General features: G+C 43.4%; 1 protein-coding gene across 1 annotated transcript in view; it reads left to right on the top strand.

The window, feature by feature from the left end:
• Positions 1–2,136, top strand: part of LOC306917907 (receptor-type tyrosine-protein phosphatase beta-like) — a gene marked incomplete at its 3' end in the record, with an annotated part of 33,353 nt that extends 31,217 nt beyond the window's left edge. The window contains exons 10-11 of the mRNA XM_079530805.1: positions 198–268; positions 1,848–2,136. Of these exons, the coding sequence (XP_079386931.1) occupies positions 198–268; positions 1,848–2,136 (360 nt within the window). The remainder of the gene's footprint in view (positions 1–197; positions 269–1,847) is intronic.
• Positions 2,137–19,451: the final 17,315 nt, after the last annotated feature.

Genomic DNA, 19,451 nt, shown 5'->3' with positions numbered 1-19,451 from the left:
ACCCTACCCTCTACCCCTAACACTGACCCTACCCTCTACCCTCTACCCCTAACACTGACACTACCCTCTACCCTCTACCCCTAACACTGAGACGACATCGTATGTGGATGGTCCAGACCCTGGTCAGTACCTCCCCCAAACCTGACCGCATACCAACCCCTGTGTGTGTGTGTGTGTGTGTGTGTGTGTGTGTTCAGGAGCAGTATATTCTCGTCCACCAGTGTCTTCTCCAGTGGCTCAGAAGAGGATCTCAGGGAATCTCTGCTCGGTGAGAATAAATACTATGTTATTACAGTATAATAATGTTAAATATGTACAGTATAATTAATGCTGCACAATTAAGCCATTTTGGGCGGGAACCCCTTTTGGTGTTTTAAGCATTATGTTATGCTTTAGCTGTTGAAAAATAGCAGATCTACAAGCTCATAGCGCTGCACCGAGTGCCGCGATATGAGCTTGTAGGTCTGCTATATTTGAAAAATCGTGAAAATGTGCCTGAAATCATTGAATATATATACTTTCACAGCTAGTTTTTAATTCAAATCGTTGCTTCTGGGGGGGGGGGGGGGGTCCCTGGAACAACATATGTTTAGATGGGGGTCGGCGGCCAAATACAGATATATTTGGGGGTTCTTGACATGAAATAGTTTGAGAACCACTGACACAGAAACATGAGGTTTTTCGGGAAACTGTCAGGATTTAGAAGACATTTGTAGAATCGTCCTCAGGTCTAAATTAGTTAAAGGTATATTCAGTGATTTCACTTAATTCAAATATCACTTTTTTTGTTTTGTTGTGATAATCCTCCCTGCTGACCATAGTGTGCTGACCATATAAGGAGTTCCTCCCTGTCCCCAGTTAATCCCTGAGGGTCAAAAAAACGTAGGTTTCGTTTTTGGCTAGATGGCAAAGCCTTCATCCAATCAGGATAGAGAAGGGCCTTCATCCAATCAGCCAATCATGATCGAGCGGGGGCGGTGCTGTCGCGCGTGTGATGTTTTAAAGACAGTAGTTATGGCTACATATTTATATATAATTAATGTAGTAATGTTCAGCAACTACAGACTAAAGACAATACATATTTATATATAATTAATGTAGTAATGTTCAGCAACTACACACTAAAGACAATACATATTTATATATAATTAATGTAGTAATGTTCAGCAACTACACACTAAAGACAATACATATTTATATATAATTAATGTAGTAATGTTCAGCAACTACACACTAAAGACAATACATATTTATATATAATTAATGTAGTAATGTTCAGCAACTACAGACTAAAGACAATACATATTTATATATAATTAATGTAGTAATGTTGTTCAGCAACTACAGACTAAAGACAATACATATTTATATATAATTAATGTAGTAATGTTCAGCAACTACACACTAAAGACAATACATATTTATATATAATTAATGTAGTAATGTTGTTCAGCAACTACAGACTAAAGACAATACATATTTATATATAATTAATGTAGTAATGTTCAGCAACTACAGACTAAAGACAATACATATTTATATATAATTAATGTAGTAATGTTGTTCAGCAACTACACACTAAAGACAATACATATTTATATATAATTAATGTAGTAATGTTCAGCAACTACAGACTAAAGACAATACATATTTATATATAATTAATGTAGTAATGTTCAGCAAATACACACTAAAGACAATACATATTTATATATAATTAATGTAGTAATGTTCAGCAACTACAGACTAAAGACAATACATATTTTCATGGAAAACTATGGACTATCTCAGGTTTTAATAGATGAAGTTGTATTTAAACTAATACCGTTACCTCTGTCTCTCTACAGAACACAGGAGCAGTCGGCTGTTGGTTCTCAGCAGCAGCGCAGCAGCACACATCAGGAACGTTCTTCAGGCCGGGGGGGAGGGGGAGGAGGGTCAGGGGGAGGAGGAGGAGGGGGAGGGGGAGGCAGAAGACGATCCCGCAGTGAGCAACTCTCTCCTCAACTCCAGACGGTCCAGAACTCTCTGCAGAGCATCCTGACCAACCCTGGGAACTTTCTGAGGAGGATCCTGCCTTCATCCTCCTCCTCCTCCCCCCCTTCTTCTCATGTGACCTTCAGTCCACAAAGCTAGACTCACCTTCTGCTCACTGCCTCACTTCTGATCCTACACCACTTCAGAACACACTTCTGATCCTACACCACTTCAGAACACAAAGCTAGACTCACCTTCTGCTCACTGCCTCACTTCTGATCCTACACCACTTCAGAACACACTTCTGATCCTACACCACTTCAGAACACAAAGCTAGACTCACCTTCTGCTCACTGCCTCACTTCTGAACATTTACAATGTCATTTATCAGACACTCTTAATCCAGAGTGATTTACTGTAAGCAAGAACAACACATGGTAATACATCACATACCGTATTGTGCCAAATATAAGACAACCCCCATCTTTCAATATTAATTTGTGGAAAAATAACATTGGATGTCAAAGTCTAGTCCCTGATTATAATACAACCCTGTTAAAGTCTAGTCCCTGATTATAATACAACCCTGTTTTTAGGATATTTCCATTGGAAAGAAACCTAGTGTTATATTCAGGACAATATGGTACATAGAAACCTAGTGTTATATTCAGGACAATAGGGTACATAGAAACCTAGTGTTATATTCAGGACAATAGGGTACATAGAAACCTAGTGTTATATTCAGGACAATAGGGTACATAGAAACCTAGTGTTATATTCAGGACAATAGGGTACATAGAAACCTAGTGTTATATTCAGGACAATAGGGTACATAGAAACATTCATCAGGGATCAGAGGCCAGCTAAGAACCTAATATACAGTAGAACGTGTGTATAGTGAAGCTATGAGTATCTATAGATCTACTATCTAAGTTACATAAGTTGAGCCTTTGCACACGCCTGTAAGGTAGTCCTAGGCTAACCTTTGACATAAGGTCGTCAAGGCTAGTTTAACCTTTGACCTAAGATCGTGGAGGCTAGTTTAACCTTTGACCTAAGGTCGTGGAGGCTAGTTTAACCTTTGACCTAAGGTCGTGGAGGCTAGTTTAACCTTTGACCTAAGGTCGTGGAGGCTAGTTTAACCTTTGACCTAAGGTCGTGGAGGCTAGTTTAACCTTTGACCTAAGGTCAGTTCCAACATCCTCCCTAAAGCCTTGAACCATTATGGCCCAGTTCCAACATCCTCCCTAAAGCCTTGAACCATTATGGATTTACTGTATGGAGAGAGAGAGAGAGCGAGAGAGACAGACAGACAGACAGACATAGAGAGAGAGAGACATAGAGAGAGACATAGAGAGAGAGAGAGAGAGACAGACAGACATAGAGAGAGAGAGACATAGAGAGAGAGAGAGAGGCTGCAGTGTGACTTATGGAGGTGGTTTTCAAGTGCTCTGAGAGAGGAATGGGACAACACCATTCATCAACCTTTACAAATGTTTTAAAACTCTCACTTCTCATTAGAATGTGTGTTCTGTGTAGTAAACTTTAGGGATTGTATAAATGTGTGCTTAGTTTAGGGATTGTATATAATATTGTTCATTTTAAAAGCGTATTTCCTTATTCTGATGTTGAACTTTGACTAAACTTTACTTATTTTTAACCATTCTCTCATTTTTACTGCTGTTGTTTCTCTCATTGAGAACAGAGAGAAGCTGCTGTTGTTTGTCTCTCTGATAACAGAGAGAAGCTGCTGTTGTTTGTCTCTCTGATAACAGAGAGAAGCTGCTGTTGTTTGTCTCTCTGATAACAGAGAGAAGCTGCTGTTGTACTTTAGCTATTGAACGCTCATAGCTCATAGTGCGCCACCGAGTGGCGCGCTATGAGATTCTAGGTCTGCTATTTTTGAAAAATCGTGAAAAATCGCACAAATCTTTGAATATGTATTATTTCAGAAGACTTTTTATTTTATTTATTTTTTTACATCAGGCCTAAATGGGTTAATGTAATCCGATATAGGAATGGAACGAGACATTATATTGTCTAATTATTATTATTATTAAATGGAGGTAAAGCTGTGAAGTCTCAAAAGGCTTAGTTTATAGTATAGAAAGTACACTTCTAAAGGAACTGGTTGTTCCTTCCTTCCACGCCGGGGAAAAGAAGCGTCCTGCTCACTCCTCATGCCTAGAAGGAAGCATGAGGTCAGTCCGTTGCTCTCCCCATGTTGGCAGAGGGAGTGTAGAGTCCAGGATTACATTAGATCTGCAAGATTGTCTACTTCCTAGGTGTGAGACACACCTATAGGCATGTATACATCAGGCATTAGTTACTCTGCCCTATTCATTACACCCATAATGTAGGACACTTCATTGTTTTTTGATGCTTAACTTGTCACCCCTTATCCCTAAACGTATTTGCCATTTTATACTATTTAGAAAAACATTTTAACATAGATAAAATAGCTGATCTACAAGCTCACAACGTGTGGATGTAGATCGGTTAGTTGAACTATTTTTAAATGTTTTTCAAGATAGAAGTTTAGTGATAAATAAAAGGGTCAGTCGTGTTCGAGTATTACACATGTGGCCCAACGACTGACCATTTTATTGAGTTATCTTAGTAGCCTACTTACAGAGTGTTAAGAACACTTAAGACTAAGTGTTCCCGCAGGCGTTGACACTTAGGGTTGCCCACCTGCCCCTGGCAGCTAAATAAAACACTAAGGGTTGCCCACCTGCCCCTGGCAGCTAAATAAAACACTAAGGGTTGCCCACCTGCCCCTGGCAGCTAAATAAAACACTAAGGGTCGCCCACCTGCCCCTGGCAGCTAAATAAAACACTAAGGGTCGCCCACCTGCCCCTGGCAGCTAAATAAAACACTAAGGGTTGCCCACCTGCCCCTGGCAGCTAAATAAAACACTAAGGGTTGCCCACCTGCCCCTGGCAGCTAAATAAAACACTAAGGGTCACCCACCTGGCCCTGGCAGCTAAATAAAACACTAAGGGTTGCCCACCTGCCCCTGGCAGCTAAATAAAACACTAAGGGTCACCCACCTGGCCCTGGCAGCTAAATAAAACACTAAGTGTTGCCCACCTGCCCCTGGCAGCTAAATAAAACACTAAGGGTCGCCCACCTGCCCCTGGCAGCTAAATAAAACACTAAGGGTCGCCCACCTGCCCGTGGCAGTTAAATAAAACACTAAGGGTCGCCCACCTGCCCCTGGCAGCTAAATAAAACACTAAGGGTTGCCCACCTGCCCCTGGCAGCTAAATAAAACACTAAGGGTTGCCCACCTGCCCCTGGCAGCTAAATAAAACACTAAGGGTCGCCCACCTGCCCCTGGCAGCTAAATAAAACACTAAGGGTCGCCCACCTGCCCCTGGCAGCTAAATAAAACACTAAGGGTCGCCCACCTGCCCCTGGCAGCTAAATAAAACACTAAGGGTCACCCACCTGGCCCTGGCAGCTAAATAAAACACTAAGGGTTGCCCACCTGCCCCTGGCAGCTAAATAAAACATTAAGGGTCGCCCACCTGCCCCTGGCAGCTAAATAAAACACTAAGGGTCGCCCACCTGCCCCTGGCAGCTAAATAAAACACTAAGGGTCGCCCACCTGCCCCTGGCAGCTAAATAAAACACTAAGGGTTGCCCACCTGCCCCTGGCAGCTAAATAAAACACTAAGGGTCGCCCACCTGCCCCTGGCAGCTAAATAAAACACTAAGGGTCGCCCACCTGCCCCTGGCAGCTAAATAAAACACTAAGGGTCGCCCACCTGCCCCTGGCAGCTAAATAAAACACTAAGGGTCGCCCCCTGCCAGCTAAATAAAACACTAAGGGTTGCCCACCTGCCCAGCTAAATAAAACACTAAGGGTCGCCCACCTGCCCCTGGCAGCTAAATAAAACACTAAGGGTTGCCCACCTGCCCAGCTAAATAAAACTTTTGGGCATGTGGGATTTTGCTTTCAGGTTGCCCGACCGGGCAAGTAGAACATGACCTGTACTTGCCCAAGCCTCTAAGACCTTAGTGTCAACCCCTGGATTCCCATCATTACAGATCTAAAACGTCTGTGTTTCCGAGGCTATAAGAACAGCCTCCTGGTGCTTTAGTTCCCAGGCCTTCATTACAACACAGACCCTGCAGCTCTGGTCCAACTGGTTCTACAGGACAGACTTCACTCAGCTGTAATCCAACACCTATTGTTAGATGAGCATTAAGTCACTAAACTACACCAGCTCAGAGAGTAGAATAGAAACATTACATAATAGAATAGAGTAGAAACATTACATAATGTATGCTGTGCAGTTAAGAGATGTTCTTTTGTCGTGTTAAATATAGCTTTCTATCATTATGGAAAGTGTTTTTTCAGGGATACCAGTTTGAGTAGGAACTCTGAACTACAGGATAAATGTGACACAGAATAAATAAAGTGGAACATGACACAATTTAAATTGATACATTGGTCTCTGCTGATTGGATGAAAATGGCATCCCACCTGTTCAATGTATTAGAACATTGGGGAGACTCCACTTGTAGAGTAATGATTCGGAATATAGCAGTTTTTTTAAACAAACATTTTAACCAAATAAATCACCTTCACAATAACAACCCATTAAAACCAGGAAAGCATCTGTCATTTAAATATTTTAGCGTTGGCTAAACTAACAAAATTAACACACACACACACACACACACACACACACACAAGCTGACTTTGTGCTGCGCTAGCTATGAGCTTGTGCATCTGGAAAAATAAAAAAATAAATACTGAGTGTTGAATCATTTTTTAATTAAGAAAAAGTTTGAGAACTGTAGATTTAGAAGGAACCGTAGCCTCGGACCTTGATGGGATAACAGATATAATACAGAGAATATATACTAGTATAATATACTGTTATACTGATTTTAGTACTGTTATATTACCATACTGTGTATCAGGTACAGAGTATATAGGAGCCTATACTGTTATATTACCATACTGTGTATCAGGTACAGAGAGTATATAGGAGCCTATACTGTTATATTACCATACTGTGTATCAGGTACAGAGAGTATATAGGAGCCTATACTGTTATATTACCATACTGTGTATCAGGTACAGAGTATATAGGAGCCTATACTGTTATATTACCATACTGTGTATCAGGTACAGAGTATATAGGAGCCTATACTGTTATATTACCATACTGTGTATCAGGTACAGAGAGTATATAGGAGCCTATACTGTTATATTACCATACTGTGTATCAGGTACAGAGTATATAGGAGCCTACACTGTTATATTACCATACTGTGTATCAGGTACAGAGAGTATATAGGAGCCTATACTGTTATATTACCATACTGTGTATCAGGTACAGAGTATATAGGAGCCTATACGGTTATATTACCATACTGTGTATCAGGTACAGAGTATATAGGAGCCTATACTGTTATATTACCATACTGTGTATCAGGTACAGAGTATATAGGAGCCTATACTGTTATATTACCATACTGTGTATCAGGTACAGAGTATATAGGAGCCTATACTGTTATATTATCATACTGTGTATCAGGTACAGAGTATATAGGAGCTTATACTGTTATATTATCATACTGTGTATCAGGTACAGAGTATATAGGAGCCTATACTGTTATATTACCATACTGTGTATCAGGTACAGAGAGTATATAGGAGCCTATACTGTTATATTACCATACTGTGTATCAGGTACAGAGAGTATAGGAGCCTATACTGTTATATTACCATACTGTGTATCAGGTACAGAGAGTATATAGGAGCCTATACTGTTATATTACCATACTGTGTATCAGGTACAGAGTATATAGGAGCCTATACGGTTATATTACCATACTGTGTATCAGGTACAGAGTATATAGGAGCCTATACTGTTATATTACCATACTGTGTATCAGGTACAGAGTATATAGGAGCCTATACTGTTATATTACCATACTGTGTATCAGGTACAGAGAGTATATAGGAGCCTATACTGTTATATTACCATACTGTGTATCAGGTACAGAGTATATAGGAGCCTATACTGTTATATTACCATACTGTGTATCAGGTACAGAGAGTATATAGGAGCCTATACTGTTATATTACCATACTGTGTATCAGGTACAGAGTATATAGGAGCCTATACTGTTATATTACCATACTGTGTATCAGGTACAGATTATATAGGAGCCTATACTGTTATATTACCATACTGTGTATCAGGTACAGAGTATATAGGAGCCTATACTGTTATATTACCATACTGTGTATCAGGTACAGAGAGTATATAGGAGCCTATACTGTTATATTACCATACTGTGTATCAGGTACAGAGTATATAGGAGCCTATACTGTTATATTACCATACTGTGTATCAGGTACAGAGAGTATATAGGAGCCTATACTGTTATATTACCATACTGTGTATCAGGTACAGAGTATATAGGAGCCTATACTGTTATATTACCATACTGTGTATCAGGTACAGAGAGTATATAGGAGCCTATACTGTTATATTACCATACTGTGTATCAGGTACAGAGAGTATATAGGAGCCTATACTGTTATATTACCATACTGTGTATCAGGTACAGAGTATATAGGAGCCTATACTGTTATATTACCATACTGTGTATCTCACAGAGGTCTTACTAGGAAGTCAAACACGTTGGACGTAGAGGCACTGCCGTTCTCCTTAAACGACTCACTGTGACTATTATACATTTATAATAATTATAATAAGTATACATTATATAATAATAAGGGCTCTGTCACTTTGAAGAGTCTGTCATTTTGGTTGTAATAAAACATTTGATACAATGGAGAGAGAGCGAGAGAGATAATACAACAGCAGAAGTGCTCCCTCTGGTGGCTATCATCTGTGTTGCAGGGAGCTGCATGTTTGGTAGATTGGCTGTATGGAGCAAAAAGTAAGCAAAACAAATAGCAGATCTGCAAGCTCAAAACGCGTCACAATGTAACACGTTTTGAGCTTGTAGATCTGCTCCTTTTTTACTATGTCTGAATTTGAATGAGTCTGTAAAATAATGTAAGTCGCTCTGGATTAAGAGCGTCTGCTAAATGCCTAAATTGTAAAAGTTTGGGACAAATATGAATGTATTGTATTAGCCCCATATGTGCCCTCTCCCTACGCTCATTCTGTAGCTCCGAGACAGAATGAGCGTAGGGAGGGCACATATGGGGCTAGTATTGTATGTGTGTGTATATCCAAAGCAATGGATATACATTGAGACTTGTACTCATCACTTGTTTCAATGTCACCTGACTGGTGATCAGTTGGGACTGATGGTTGATGGGCCACAGCTGTGGTATGTCACTATATATATATATATATATATATATATATATATATATATATATATATATATATAGTGACATACCACAGCATATATATATATATATATATAGGTTGATGGGCCACAGCTGTGGTATGTCACTATATATATATATATATATATATATATATAGTGACATACCACAGCATATATATATATATATATATAGGTTGATGGGCCACAGCTGTGGTATGTCACTATATATATATATATATATAGTGACATACCACAGCATATATATATATATATATATATATATATATATAGGTTGATGGGCCACAGGTGTGGTATGTCACACTTGTATTGTTGTCTACTCATTCCTTGACATTATTTTTTTGTTATTCATGTCCTCACTGTATTGCATTACTGCTGTTATTTTTTTATGCCTTGCTTTTCTTTCCTTCTCCATTGCTCTGTAAAGCACTTTGAGCTGCATTTCATGTCATGAAAGGTGCTATACAAATAAAGTTTATTATTATTATTGAAGGTCTGAGGAAGGGCTACTAACCATACCCAGAGACAGTAGAGTAGGCAGACAGCGGTGGTGTTGTGAAGTAAACTAACCCTACCCAGAGACAGTAGAGTAGGCAGACAGCGGTGGTGTTGTGAAGTAAACTAACCCTAACCCAGAGACAGTAGAGTAGGCAGACAGCGGTGGTGTTGTGAAGTAAACTAACCCTAACCCAGAGACAGTAGAGTAGGCAGACAGCGGTGGTGTTGTGAAGTAAACTAACCCTACCCAGAGACAGTAGAGTAGGCAGACAGCGGTGGTGTTGTGAAGTAAACTAACCCTAACCCAGAGACAGTAGAGTAGGCAGACAGCGGTGGTGTTGTGAAGTAAACTAACCCTACCCAGAGACAGTAGAGTAGGCAGACAGCGGTGGTGTTGTGAAGTAAACTAACCCTACCCAGAGACAGTAGAGTAGGCAGACAGCGGTGGTGTTGTGAAGTAAACTAACCCTAACCCAGAGACAGTAGAGTAGGCAGACAGCGGTGGTGTTGTGAAGTAAACTAACCCTACCCAGAGACAGTAGAGTAGGCAGACAGCGGTGGTGTTGTGAAGTAAACTAACCCTAACCCAGAGACAGTAGAGTAGGCAGACAGCGGTGGTGTTGTGAAGTAAACTAACCCTACCCAGAGACAGTAGAGTAGGCAGACAGCGGTGGTGTTGTGAAGTAAACTAACCCTAACCCAGAGACAGTAGAGTAGGCAGACAGCGGTGGTGTTGTGAAGTAAACTAACCCTAACCCAGAGACAGTAGAGTAGGCAGACAGCGGTGGTGTTGAAATGAAATGAAATCTATATTTACCCAGGGTATCTGGGCTAAGCTCAAGAACTTGTTTCCAGCCAGGCCCTGCTCATAGAACACATTTCATCGTAGTGGTTGATGCCTTGTTCAAGGGCATTTCAGCGGTGGTAATTTTAACGTGTCGGACGGCTGATTCGAACTGGGAACCTTCAGGTATCTAGACCGCGCCGCTATCCGTTCGGCCACCGCTGCCGTTGTGAAGTAAAGCATGAGGATTAGGGTTAGCAGTTAACCCTAACCCTAACCCTACCCAGAGAGAGTAGGCAGACAGCGGTGGTGTTGTGAAGTAAACTAACCCTAACCCAGAGACAGTAGAGTAGGCAGACAGCGGTGGTGGTGTGAAGTAAACTAACCCTAACCCAGAGACAGTAGAGTAGGCAGACAGCGGTGGTGTTGTGAAGTAAAGCATGAGGAAGGCAGAGATGAGACTGAGGCCTCTTTTAGACGGCGACCATCTCCAGATAAAACGGCAAAGTCCCGTTGCGTTCTCAGTTTTTATTGACCCTTTACACGAGAACGCACACTTTATGAAAACGCTATAATATCGCTAGGTGGCGGTAACGGGCTGCCAAATAGACCAGTCACCCACGTTATGTACAAGAAGAAGAGCCAGCTCCCCCTTCACATCACACTACAAGTACACACTGCAACCCCCACTTTTCAATGACTTACATAGCTTGCTGTGTTAGGTGTTAGACTACGAGACCATTGTCCCCATTGCCCGTGAGTTCAAGCCTCACAGCCGGCAGTTTTCACGATTTTTGCGGTCACTTTATTTTCTCGCATATTAAAAACGCTACCAGATTAAAGTTAGGAATAAATAATACTGAGGTAAATGTTAATTAATAGGTTAATAGGGGAGGGTGATTCCTTTTTGTTTAATCACCTGGGGAGGGGACTGGATTTTTATTTTCATTCACAGGGAGGGTGATGGTGGTGACAGACAGCCCAGAGCATGCAGGCAGAGCGCGCCACGGGATGGTTATATATTTTATAATACATTAGGCTACATAAACGCTGCTGCCGCGGCTGCCACCTATCACAATTAAGGCATTTTATTTACATCATGGTTTTACATTCACCATCGCTGATGAGCAGCGCTTTGTAGGCGAGGAGGGAGGCTTGTTCAGGAACTCCATTATATCATAATTATGCATCAATGTAATAATATATGCGCTGCGAGCCAACGTGAGCCATGATGTCATAAGTTTTGCGGATCCACCGTTTTGCCTGTTTACACGGAGAAGGGATAAAACGGCGTTCTCAAAGATTTCCACTCTGGGAGGTGGTTTCACTTTGATGCGTTTTCACCTCCTGAGAACACCCTTCTCGTCTAAAAGGACCCCAGCAAACGATACTTTATTTTGTCGTTTCTTATGAACACCATCCTCGTCTAAAAGCCACCTGAGGGTTAGATTAGCCTGGGGTCCACCTATGCTTTCTGCTCTAGACGCAGCTGCGCGACATGAGACTAATTAATTAGAGTGACAGAGAGAGAGGAGTGCGTGTGTACGGGTGTGATTTAACAAAGGTGCAGACGATCAGAAATCAGAGAGTGATCGACGTTTGCGCTACTCTATGCCGGATTGAAGTGGACTCGGACCCAGACCTTTTTTTCTCTCCCTGGAAATCAAAAACGTCTGGGTTTCCGAGGCTAGGGTTAGATAGATTAGAGTGAGGTACTGAAGTATCCATCATTCTGCATCTTGGTCTTGTTGTGAAGTAAAGCAGGAGAGGCAGAGAGGAGACTGAGGGAGGTTTGGACTATCAGAATAATGACACCATGGAGAAACCTAGATATACACATTTACATTTATACACATTACAAAAAATAAACTAAACAAGCAATGAAAATGTACAAGTATTCCATAGCCAGGATAACCAACACGTTATTAAAAATATATATATATAACATTTTAAATTAAGAGTTCAGGTCCAAGAATTATATATAAAAAATGGACACTACATCCTTTGGCAAAATAAACTAATATAAATCACGTGCAGGTTAGGGTTGAAATCTGTTTCTGTACATGTTTTGTTTCTGGACAGAAACATGTCATCTGCACATAGTTCCTCTACATGTTTCTGTACAGGACGGTCAAGGACCCCATTGAAAACCAAGGGACTAATAGTTCCTCTACATGTTTCTGTACAGAAGGACGGTCAAGGACCCCATTGAAAACCAAGGGACTAATAGTTCCTCTACATGTTTCTGTACAGGACGGTCAAGGACCCCATTGAAAACCAAGGGACTAATAGTTCCTCTACATGTTTCTGTCCAGAAGGACGGTCAAGGACCCCATTGAAAACCAAGGGACTAATAGTTCCTCTACATGTTTCTGTACAGGACGGTCAAGGACCCCATTGAAAACCAAGGGACTAATAGTTCCTCTACATGTTTCTGTACAGGACGGTCAAGGACCCCATTGAAAACCAAGGGACTAATAGTTCCTCTACATGTTACTGTCCAGAAGGACGGTCAAGGACCCCATTGAAAACCAAGGGACTAATAGTTCCTCTACATGTTTCTGTACAGGACGGTCAAGGACCCCATTGAAAACCAAGGGACTAATAGTTCCTCTACATGTTTCTGTACAGGACGGTCAAGGACCCCATTGAAAACCAAGGGACTAATAGTTCCTCTACATGTTTCTGTACAGGACGGTCAAGGACCCCATTGAAAACCAAGGGACTAATAGTTCCTCTACATGTTTCTGTACAGGACGGTCAAGGACCCCATTGAAAACCAAGGGACTAATAGTTCCTCTACATGTTTCTGTACAGGACGGTCAAGGACCCCATTGAAAACCAAGGGACTAATAGTTCCTCTACATGTTTCTGTACAGGACGGTCAAGGACCCCATTGAAAACCAAGGGACTAATAGTTCCTCTACATGTTTCTGTACAGGACGGTCAAGGACCCCATTGAAAACCAAGGGACTAATAGTTCCTCTACATGTTTCTGTACAGAAGGACGGTCAAGGACCCCATTGAAAACCAAGGGACTAATAGTTCCTCTACATGTTTCTGTACAGGACGGTCAAGGACCCCATTGAAAACCAAGGGACTAATAGTTCCTCTACATGTTACTGTACAGGACGGTCAAGGACCCCATTGAAAACCAAGGGACTAATAGTTCCTCTACATGTTACTGTCCAGAAGGACGGTCAAGGACCCCATTGAAAACCAAGGGACTAATAGTTCCTCTACATGTTTCTGTACAGAAGGACGGTCAAGGACCCCATTGAAAACCAAGGGACTAATAGTTCCTCTACATGTTTCTGTACAGGACGGTCAAGGACCCCATTGAAAACCAAGGGACTAATAGTTCCTCTACATGTTTCTGTACAGAAGGACGGTCAAGGACCCCATTGAAAACCAAGGGACTAATAGTTCCTCTACATGTTTCTGTACAGGACGGTCAAGGACCCCATTGAAAACCAAGGGAATAATAGTTCCTCTACATGTTTCTGTACAGAAGGACGGTCAAGGACCCCATTGAAAACCAAGGGACTAATAGTTCCTCTACATGTTACTGTACAGGACGGTCAAGGACCCCATTGAAAACCAAGGGACTAATAGTTCCTCTACATGTTTCTGTACAGGACGGTCAAGGACCCCATTGAAAACCAAGGGACTAATAGTTCCTCTACATGTTTCTGTACAGAAGGACGGTCAAGGACCCCATTGAAAACCAAGGGACTAATAGTTCCTCTACATGTTACTGTACAGGACGGTCAAGGACCCCATTGAAAACCAAGGGACTAATAGTTCCTCTACATGTTTCTGTACAGGACGGTCAAGGACCCCATTGAAAACCAAGGGACTAATAGTTCCTCTACATGTTTCTGTACAGAAGGACGGTCAAGGACCCCATTGAAAACCAAGGGACAAATAGTTCCTCTACATGTTTCTGTACAGGACGGTCAAGGACCCCATTGAAAACCAAGGGACTAATAGTTCCTCTACATGTTTCTGTACAGAAGGACGGTCAAGGACCCCATTGAAAACCAAGGGACTAATAGTTCCTCTACATGTTTCTGTACAGGACGGTCAAGGACCCCATTGAAAACCAAGGGACTAATAGTTCCTCTACATGTTTCTGTACAGAAGGACGGTCAAGGACCCCATTGAAAACCAAGGGACAAATAGTTCCTCTACATGTTTCTGTACAGGACGGTCAAGGACCCCATTGAAAACCAAGGGACTAATAGTTCCTCTACATGTTTCTGTACAGGACGGTCAAGGACCCCATTGAAAACCAAGGGACTAATAGTTCCTCTACATGTTTCTGTACAGGACGGTCAAGGACCCCATTGAAAACCAAGGGACTAATAGTTCCTCTACATGTTTCTGTACAGGACGGTCAAGGACCCCATTGAAAACCAAGGGACTAATAGTTCCTCTACATGTTTCTGTCCAGAAGGACGGTCAAGGACCCCATTGAAAACCAAGGGACTAATAGTTCCTCTACATGTTTCTGTACAGGACGGTCAAGGACCCCATTGAAAACCAAGGGACTAATAGTTCCTCTACATGTTTCTGTACAGGACGGTCAAGGACCCCATTGAAAACCAAGGGACTAATAGTTCCTCTACATGTTTCTGTACAGGACGGTCAAGGACCCCATTGAAAACCAAGGGACTAATAGTTCCTCTACATGTTTCTGTACAGGACGGTCAAGGACCCCATTGAAAACCAAGGGACTAATAGTTCCTCTACATGTTTCTGTACAGGACGGTCAAGGACCCCATTGAAAACCAAGGGACTAATAGTTCCTCTACATGTTTCTGTACAGAAGGACGGTCAAGGACCCCATTGAAAACCAAGGGACTAATAGTTCCTCTACATGTTACTGTACAGGACGGTCAAGGACCCCATTGAAAACCAAGGGACTAATAGTTCCTCTACATGTTACTGTCCAGAAGGACGGTCAAGGACCCCATTGAAAACCAAGGGACTAATAGTTCCTCTACATGTTTCTGTACAGGACGGTCAAGGACCCCATTGAAAACCAAGGGACTAATAGTTCCTCTACATGTTTCTGTACAGGACGGTCAAGGACCCCATTGAAAACCAAGGGACTAATAGTTCCTCTACATGTTACTGTACAGGACGGTCAAGGACCCCATTGAAAACCAAGGGACTAATAGTTCCTCTACATGTTTCTGTACAGGACGGTCAAGGACCCCATTGAAAACCAAGGGACTAATAGTTCCTCTACATGTTTCTGTACAGGACGGTCAAGGACCCCATTGAAAACCAAGGGACTAATAGTTCCTCTACATGTTTCTGTACAGGACGGTCAAGGACCCCATTGAAAACCAAGGGACTAATAGTTCCTCTACATGTTACTGTCCAGAAGGACGGTCAAGGACCCCATTGAAAACCAAGGGACTAATAGTTCCTCTACATGTTTCTGTACAGAAGGACGGTCAAGGACCCCATTGAAAACCAAGGGACTAATAGTTCCTCTACATGTTACTGTCCAGAAGGACGGTCAAGGACCCCATTGAAAACCAAGGGACTAATAGTTCCTCTACATGTTACTGTACAGGACGGTCAAGGACCCCATTGAAAACCAAGGGACTAATAGTTCCTCTACATGTTTCTGTACAGAAGGACGGTCAAGGACCCCATTGAAAACCAAGGGACTAATAGTTCCTCTAGCGGAATATCAAAATAAAACGGTCTTCAGATTGATATGTATAATGGTGTCTATAAACAGATACAGGAATCCCTTTGATGTCTAAAAACCAGTGGTTTTCAACCCTTTTCACATCAAGGTCCATTAAATTATTCAGCATCTGAGCCACGGACCACCATTTGATGACATTTAGCCTCTCAGACCCATCTGAGCCACGGACCACCATTTGATGACATTTAGCCTCTCAGACCCATTTGAGCCACGGACCACCATTTGATGACATTTAGCCTCTCAGACCCATTTGAGCCACGGACCACCATTTGATGACATTTAGCCTCTCAGACCCATTTGAGCCACGGACCACCATTTGATGACATTTAGCCTCTCAGACCCAAAACTGAAAAAATATTTTGTTGTCGTTGGATACGATTCTGTCCACATTTCCATGCTGTATTGATGTTGGTACCATTAGGAGAGATAAACAGGCAAACGTTGATCAAAATAACAATTCTTCTACATTCTCTAATTGTGTAGACTTCTTGTAAATTAAATAATGCAGATGTTTAAAGGTACATTCAGTGATTTCACTTAATTCAACTATCACTTATTTTTTCTTATTTTTTGAATAATCCTCCCTACTATAAAGTGTGCTGACCATATAAGGAGTTCCTCCCTGTCCCCAGTGAGCCCCTGGGGTCAAAAAACCCTAGTTTCGGTTTGGGCTTTGGGTGGCAAAGCTTTCATCCAATCAGGATGAGAGGTGCCTTCCTCCAATCATGATCGAGTGTGGCTGGCATTGGTGCGCGTGCTGTTGGTCTGTTGTACTTCCCCCACTGTAGAGCGTGTGCATGTGCACATCTTGTTACCGGGTGGACCGGGTTTTTTTCCCAAATCACCCAAATCACTGAATGCTCCTTTAACAATAATTTAACTTTTGAGAGCGTTTAAATGGACCCTTATGGGTCCATTTGGTTTAATTTTAACACTCAAGATTTGGTGTCCATATCAAGAGTTAAAGAGTTGAAGGGTCCATTTGGTTACCAACACCCCAACATTAAGCCAGGGACCCCCTGGAACCCCCTGGAACCCCTGGAACCCCCTGGACCACCTGGAACCCCCTCAAGGACCACCTGGAACCCCCTCAAGGACCACCTGGAACCCCCTCAAGGACCACCTGGAACCCCCTCAAGGACCACCTGGAACCCCCTCAGGGACCACCTGGAACCCCCTCAAGGACCACCTGGAACCCCCTCAAGGACCACCTGGAACCCCCTCAAGGACCACTGTGTGAGAGTTAACATTAAGCCAGGGACCACCTGGAACCCCCTCAAGGACCACCTGGAACCCCCTCAAGGACCACCTGGAACCCCCTCAAGGACCACTGGTGGTCCCCGGACCACATGGGGACCACCTGGAACCCCCTCAAGGACCCCTGGGGGTCCCCGGACCACATGGGGACCACCTGGAACCCCCTCAAGGACCACCTGGAACCCCCTCAAGGACCACTGTGACATTAAGCCAGGGACCACCTGGAACCCCCTCAAGGACCACTGTGACATTAAGCCAGGGACCACCTGGAACCCCCTCAAGGACCACCTGGAACCCCCTCAAGGACCACCTGGAACCCCCTCAAGGACCACCTGGAACTCCCTCAAGGACCACCTGGAACCCCCTCAAGGACCACCTGGAACCCCCTCAAGGACCACCTGGAACCCCCTCAAGGACCACCTGGAACCCCCTCAAGGACCACCTGGAACTCCCTCAAGGACCACCTGGAACCCCCTCAAGGACCACCTGGAACCCCCTCAGGGACCACCTGGAACCCCCTCAAGGACCACTGTGTGAGAGTGTCTAAATGATATTAGGTGGTCCACTGGTTACACTCTCACACAGGGACGTACTGGGCCTCTCATTAAAACCCATTCTGGGCGGGAACCCCTTTTGGTGTTAGCATTATGTTATGCTTTAGCTATTGAAAAATAGCAGATCTACAAGCTTGTAGGTCTGCTATTTTTGAAAAATCGAAGAACGACTGACATAGAAACATAGCTTTTTCAGAAAACTGTCAGGATGTAGAAGACATTTTTAGAATCTGATCTCAGGTCAAAATGGGTTAAGCCTGGGAAATGTGCGAGTCTGTGATCGGTCCTTCGGTCCTTCGGCCCGTCGGTCCTTCGGCCCGTCGGTCCTTCGGCCCTTCGGCCGGGCGCTGGGAAACCAACCAAAAAGCCTCTGTCGGCTAACTAACACCCAAATACTAACCCATGAACTTGGCCTCTAACTCGGCCTGGGAACGACCGCCGCACTGCCCAATTATAGAGGCCTATATAAAAACATTTCTTAATTTGTGTTGTGTTTTTTTGTTTGTTTTGTCCTAAATAAAGGCCGGCCTGGATTGGCCTAGACCTGTAGGTTGCTCTAAGTCTGGTTGGGCCTGGACTGGGTTAGACCTGTAGGTGGCTCTAAGTCTGGTTGGGCCTGGACTGGGTTAGACCTGCAGGTGGCTCTAAGTCTGGTTGGGCCTGGACTGGGTTAGACCTGCAGGTGGCTCTAAATCTGGTTGGGCCTGGACTGGGTTAGACCTGTAGGTGGCTCTAAGTCTGGTTGGGCCTGGACTGGGTTAGACCTGTAGGTGGCTCTAAGTCTGGTTGGGCCTGGACTGGGTTAGACCTGCAGGTGGCTCTAAGTCTGGTTGGGCCTGGACTGGGTTAGACCTGCAGGTGGCTCTAAATCTGGTTGGGCCTGGACTGGGTTAGACCTGTAGGTGGCTCTAAGTCTGGTTGGGCCTGGACTGGGTTAGACCTGTAGGTGGCTCTAAGTCTGGTTGGGCCTGGACTGGGTTAGACCTGCAGGTGGCTCTAAGTCTGGTTGGGCCTGGACTGGGTTAGACCTGTAGGTGGCTCTAAGTCTGGTTGGGCCTGGATTGGCCTAGACCTGCAGGTGGCTCTAAGTCTGGTTGGGCCTGGACTGGGTTAGACCTGCAGGTGGCTCTAAGTCTGGTTGGGCCTGGACTGGGTTAGACCTGCAGGTGGCTCTAAGTCTGATTGGGCCTGGACTGGGTTAGACCTGTAGGTGGCTCTAAGTCTGGTTGGGCCTGGACTGGGTTAGACCTGTAGGTGGCGTACTCTAAGCCTAGTGGACACTTTTCTGCCCAA

The sequence above is a fragment of the Electrona antarctica genome, assembly GCF_951216825.1.
Source record: "Electrona antarctica genome assembly, contig: scaffold_56, whole genome shotgun sequence".
In the NCBI taxonomy this organism is placed as follows: Eukaryota; Metazoa; Chordata; class Actinopteri; order Myctophiformes; family Myctophidae; genus Electrona; species Electrona antarctica.
Note: the sequence above shows the minus strand (reverse complement) of the source record. Positions and strands in the feature narration are given on the sequence as shown.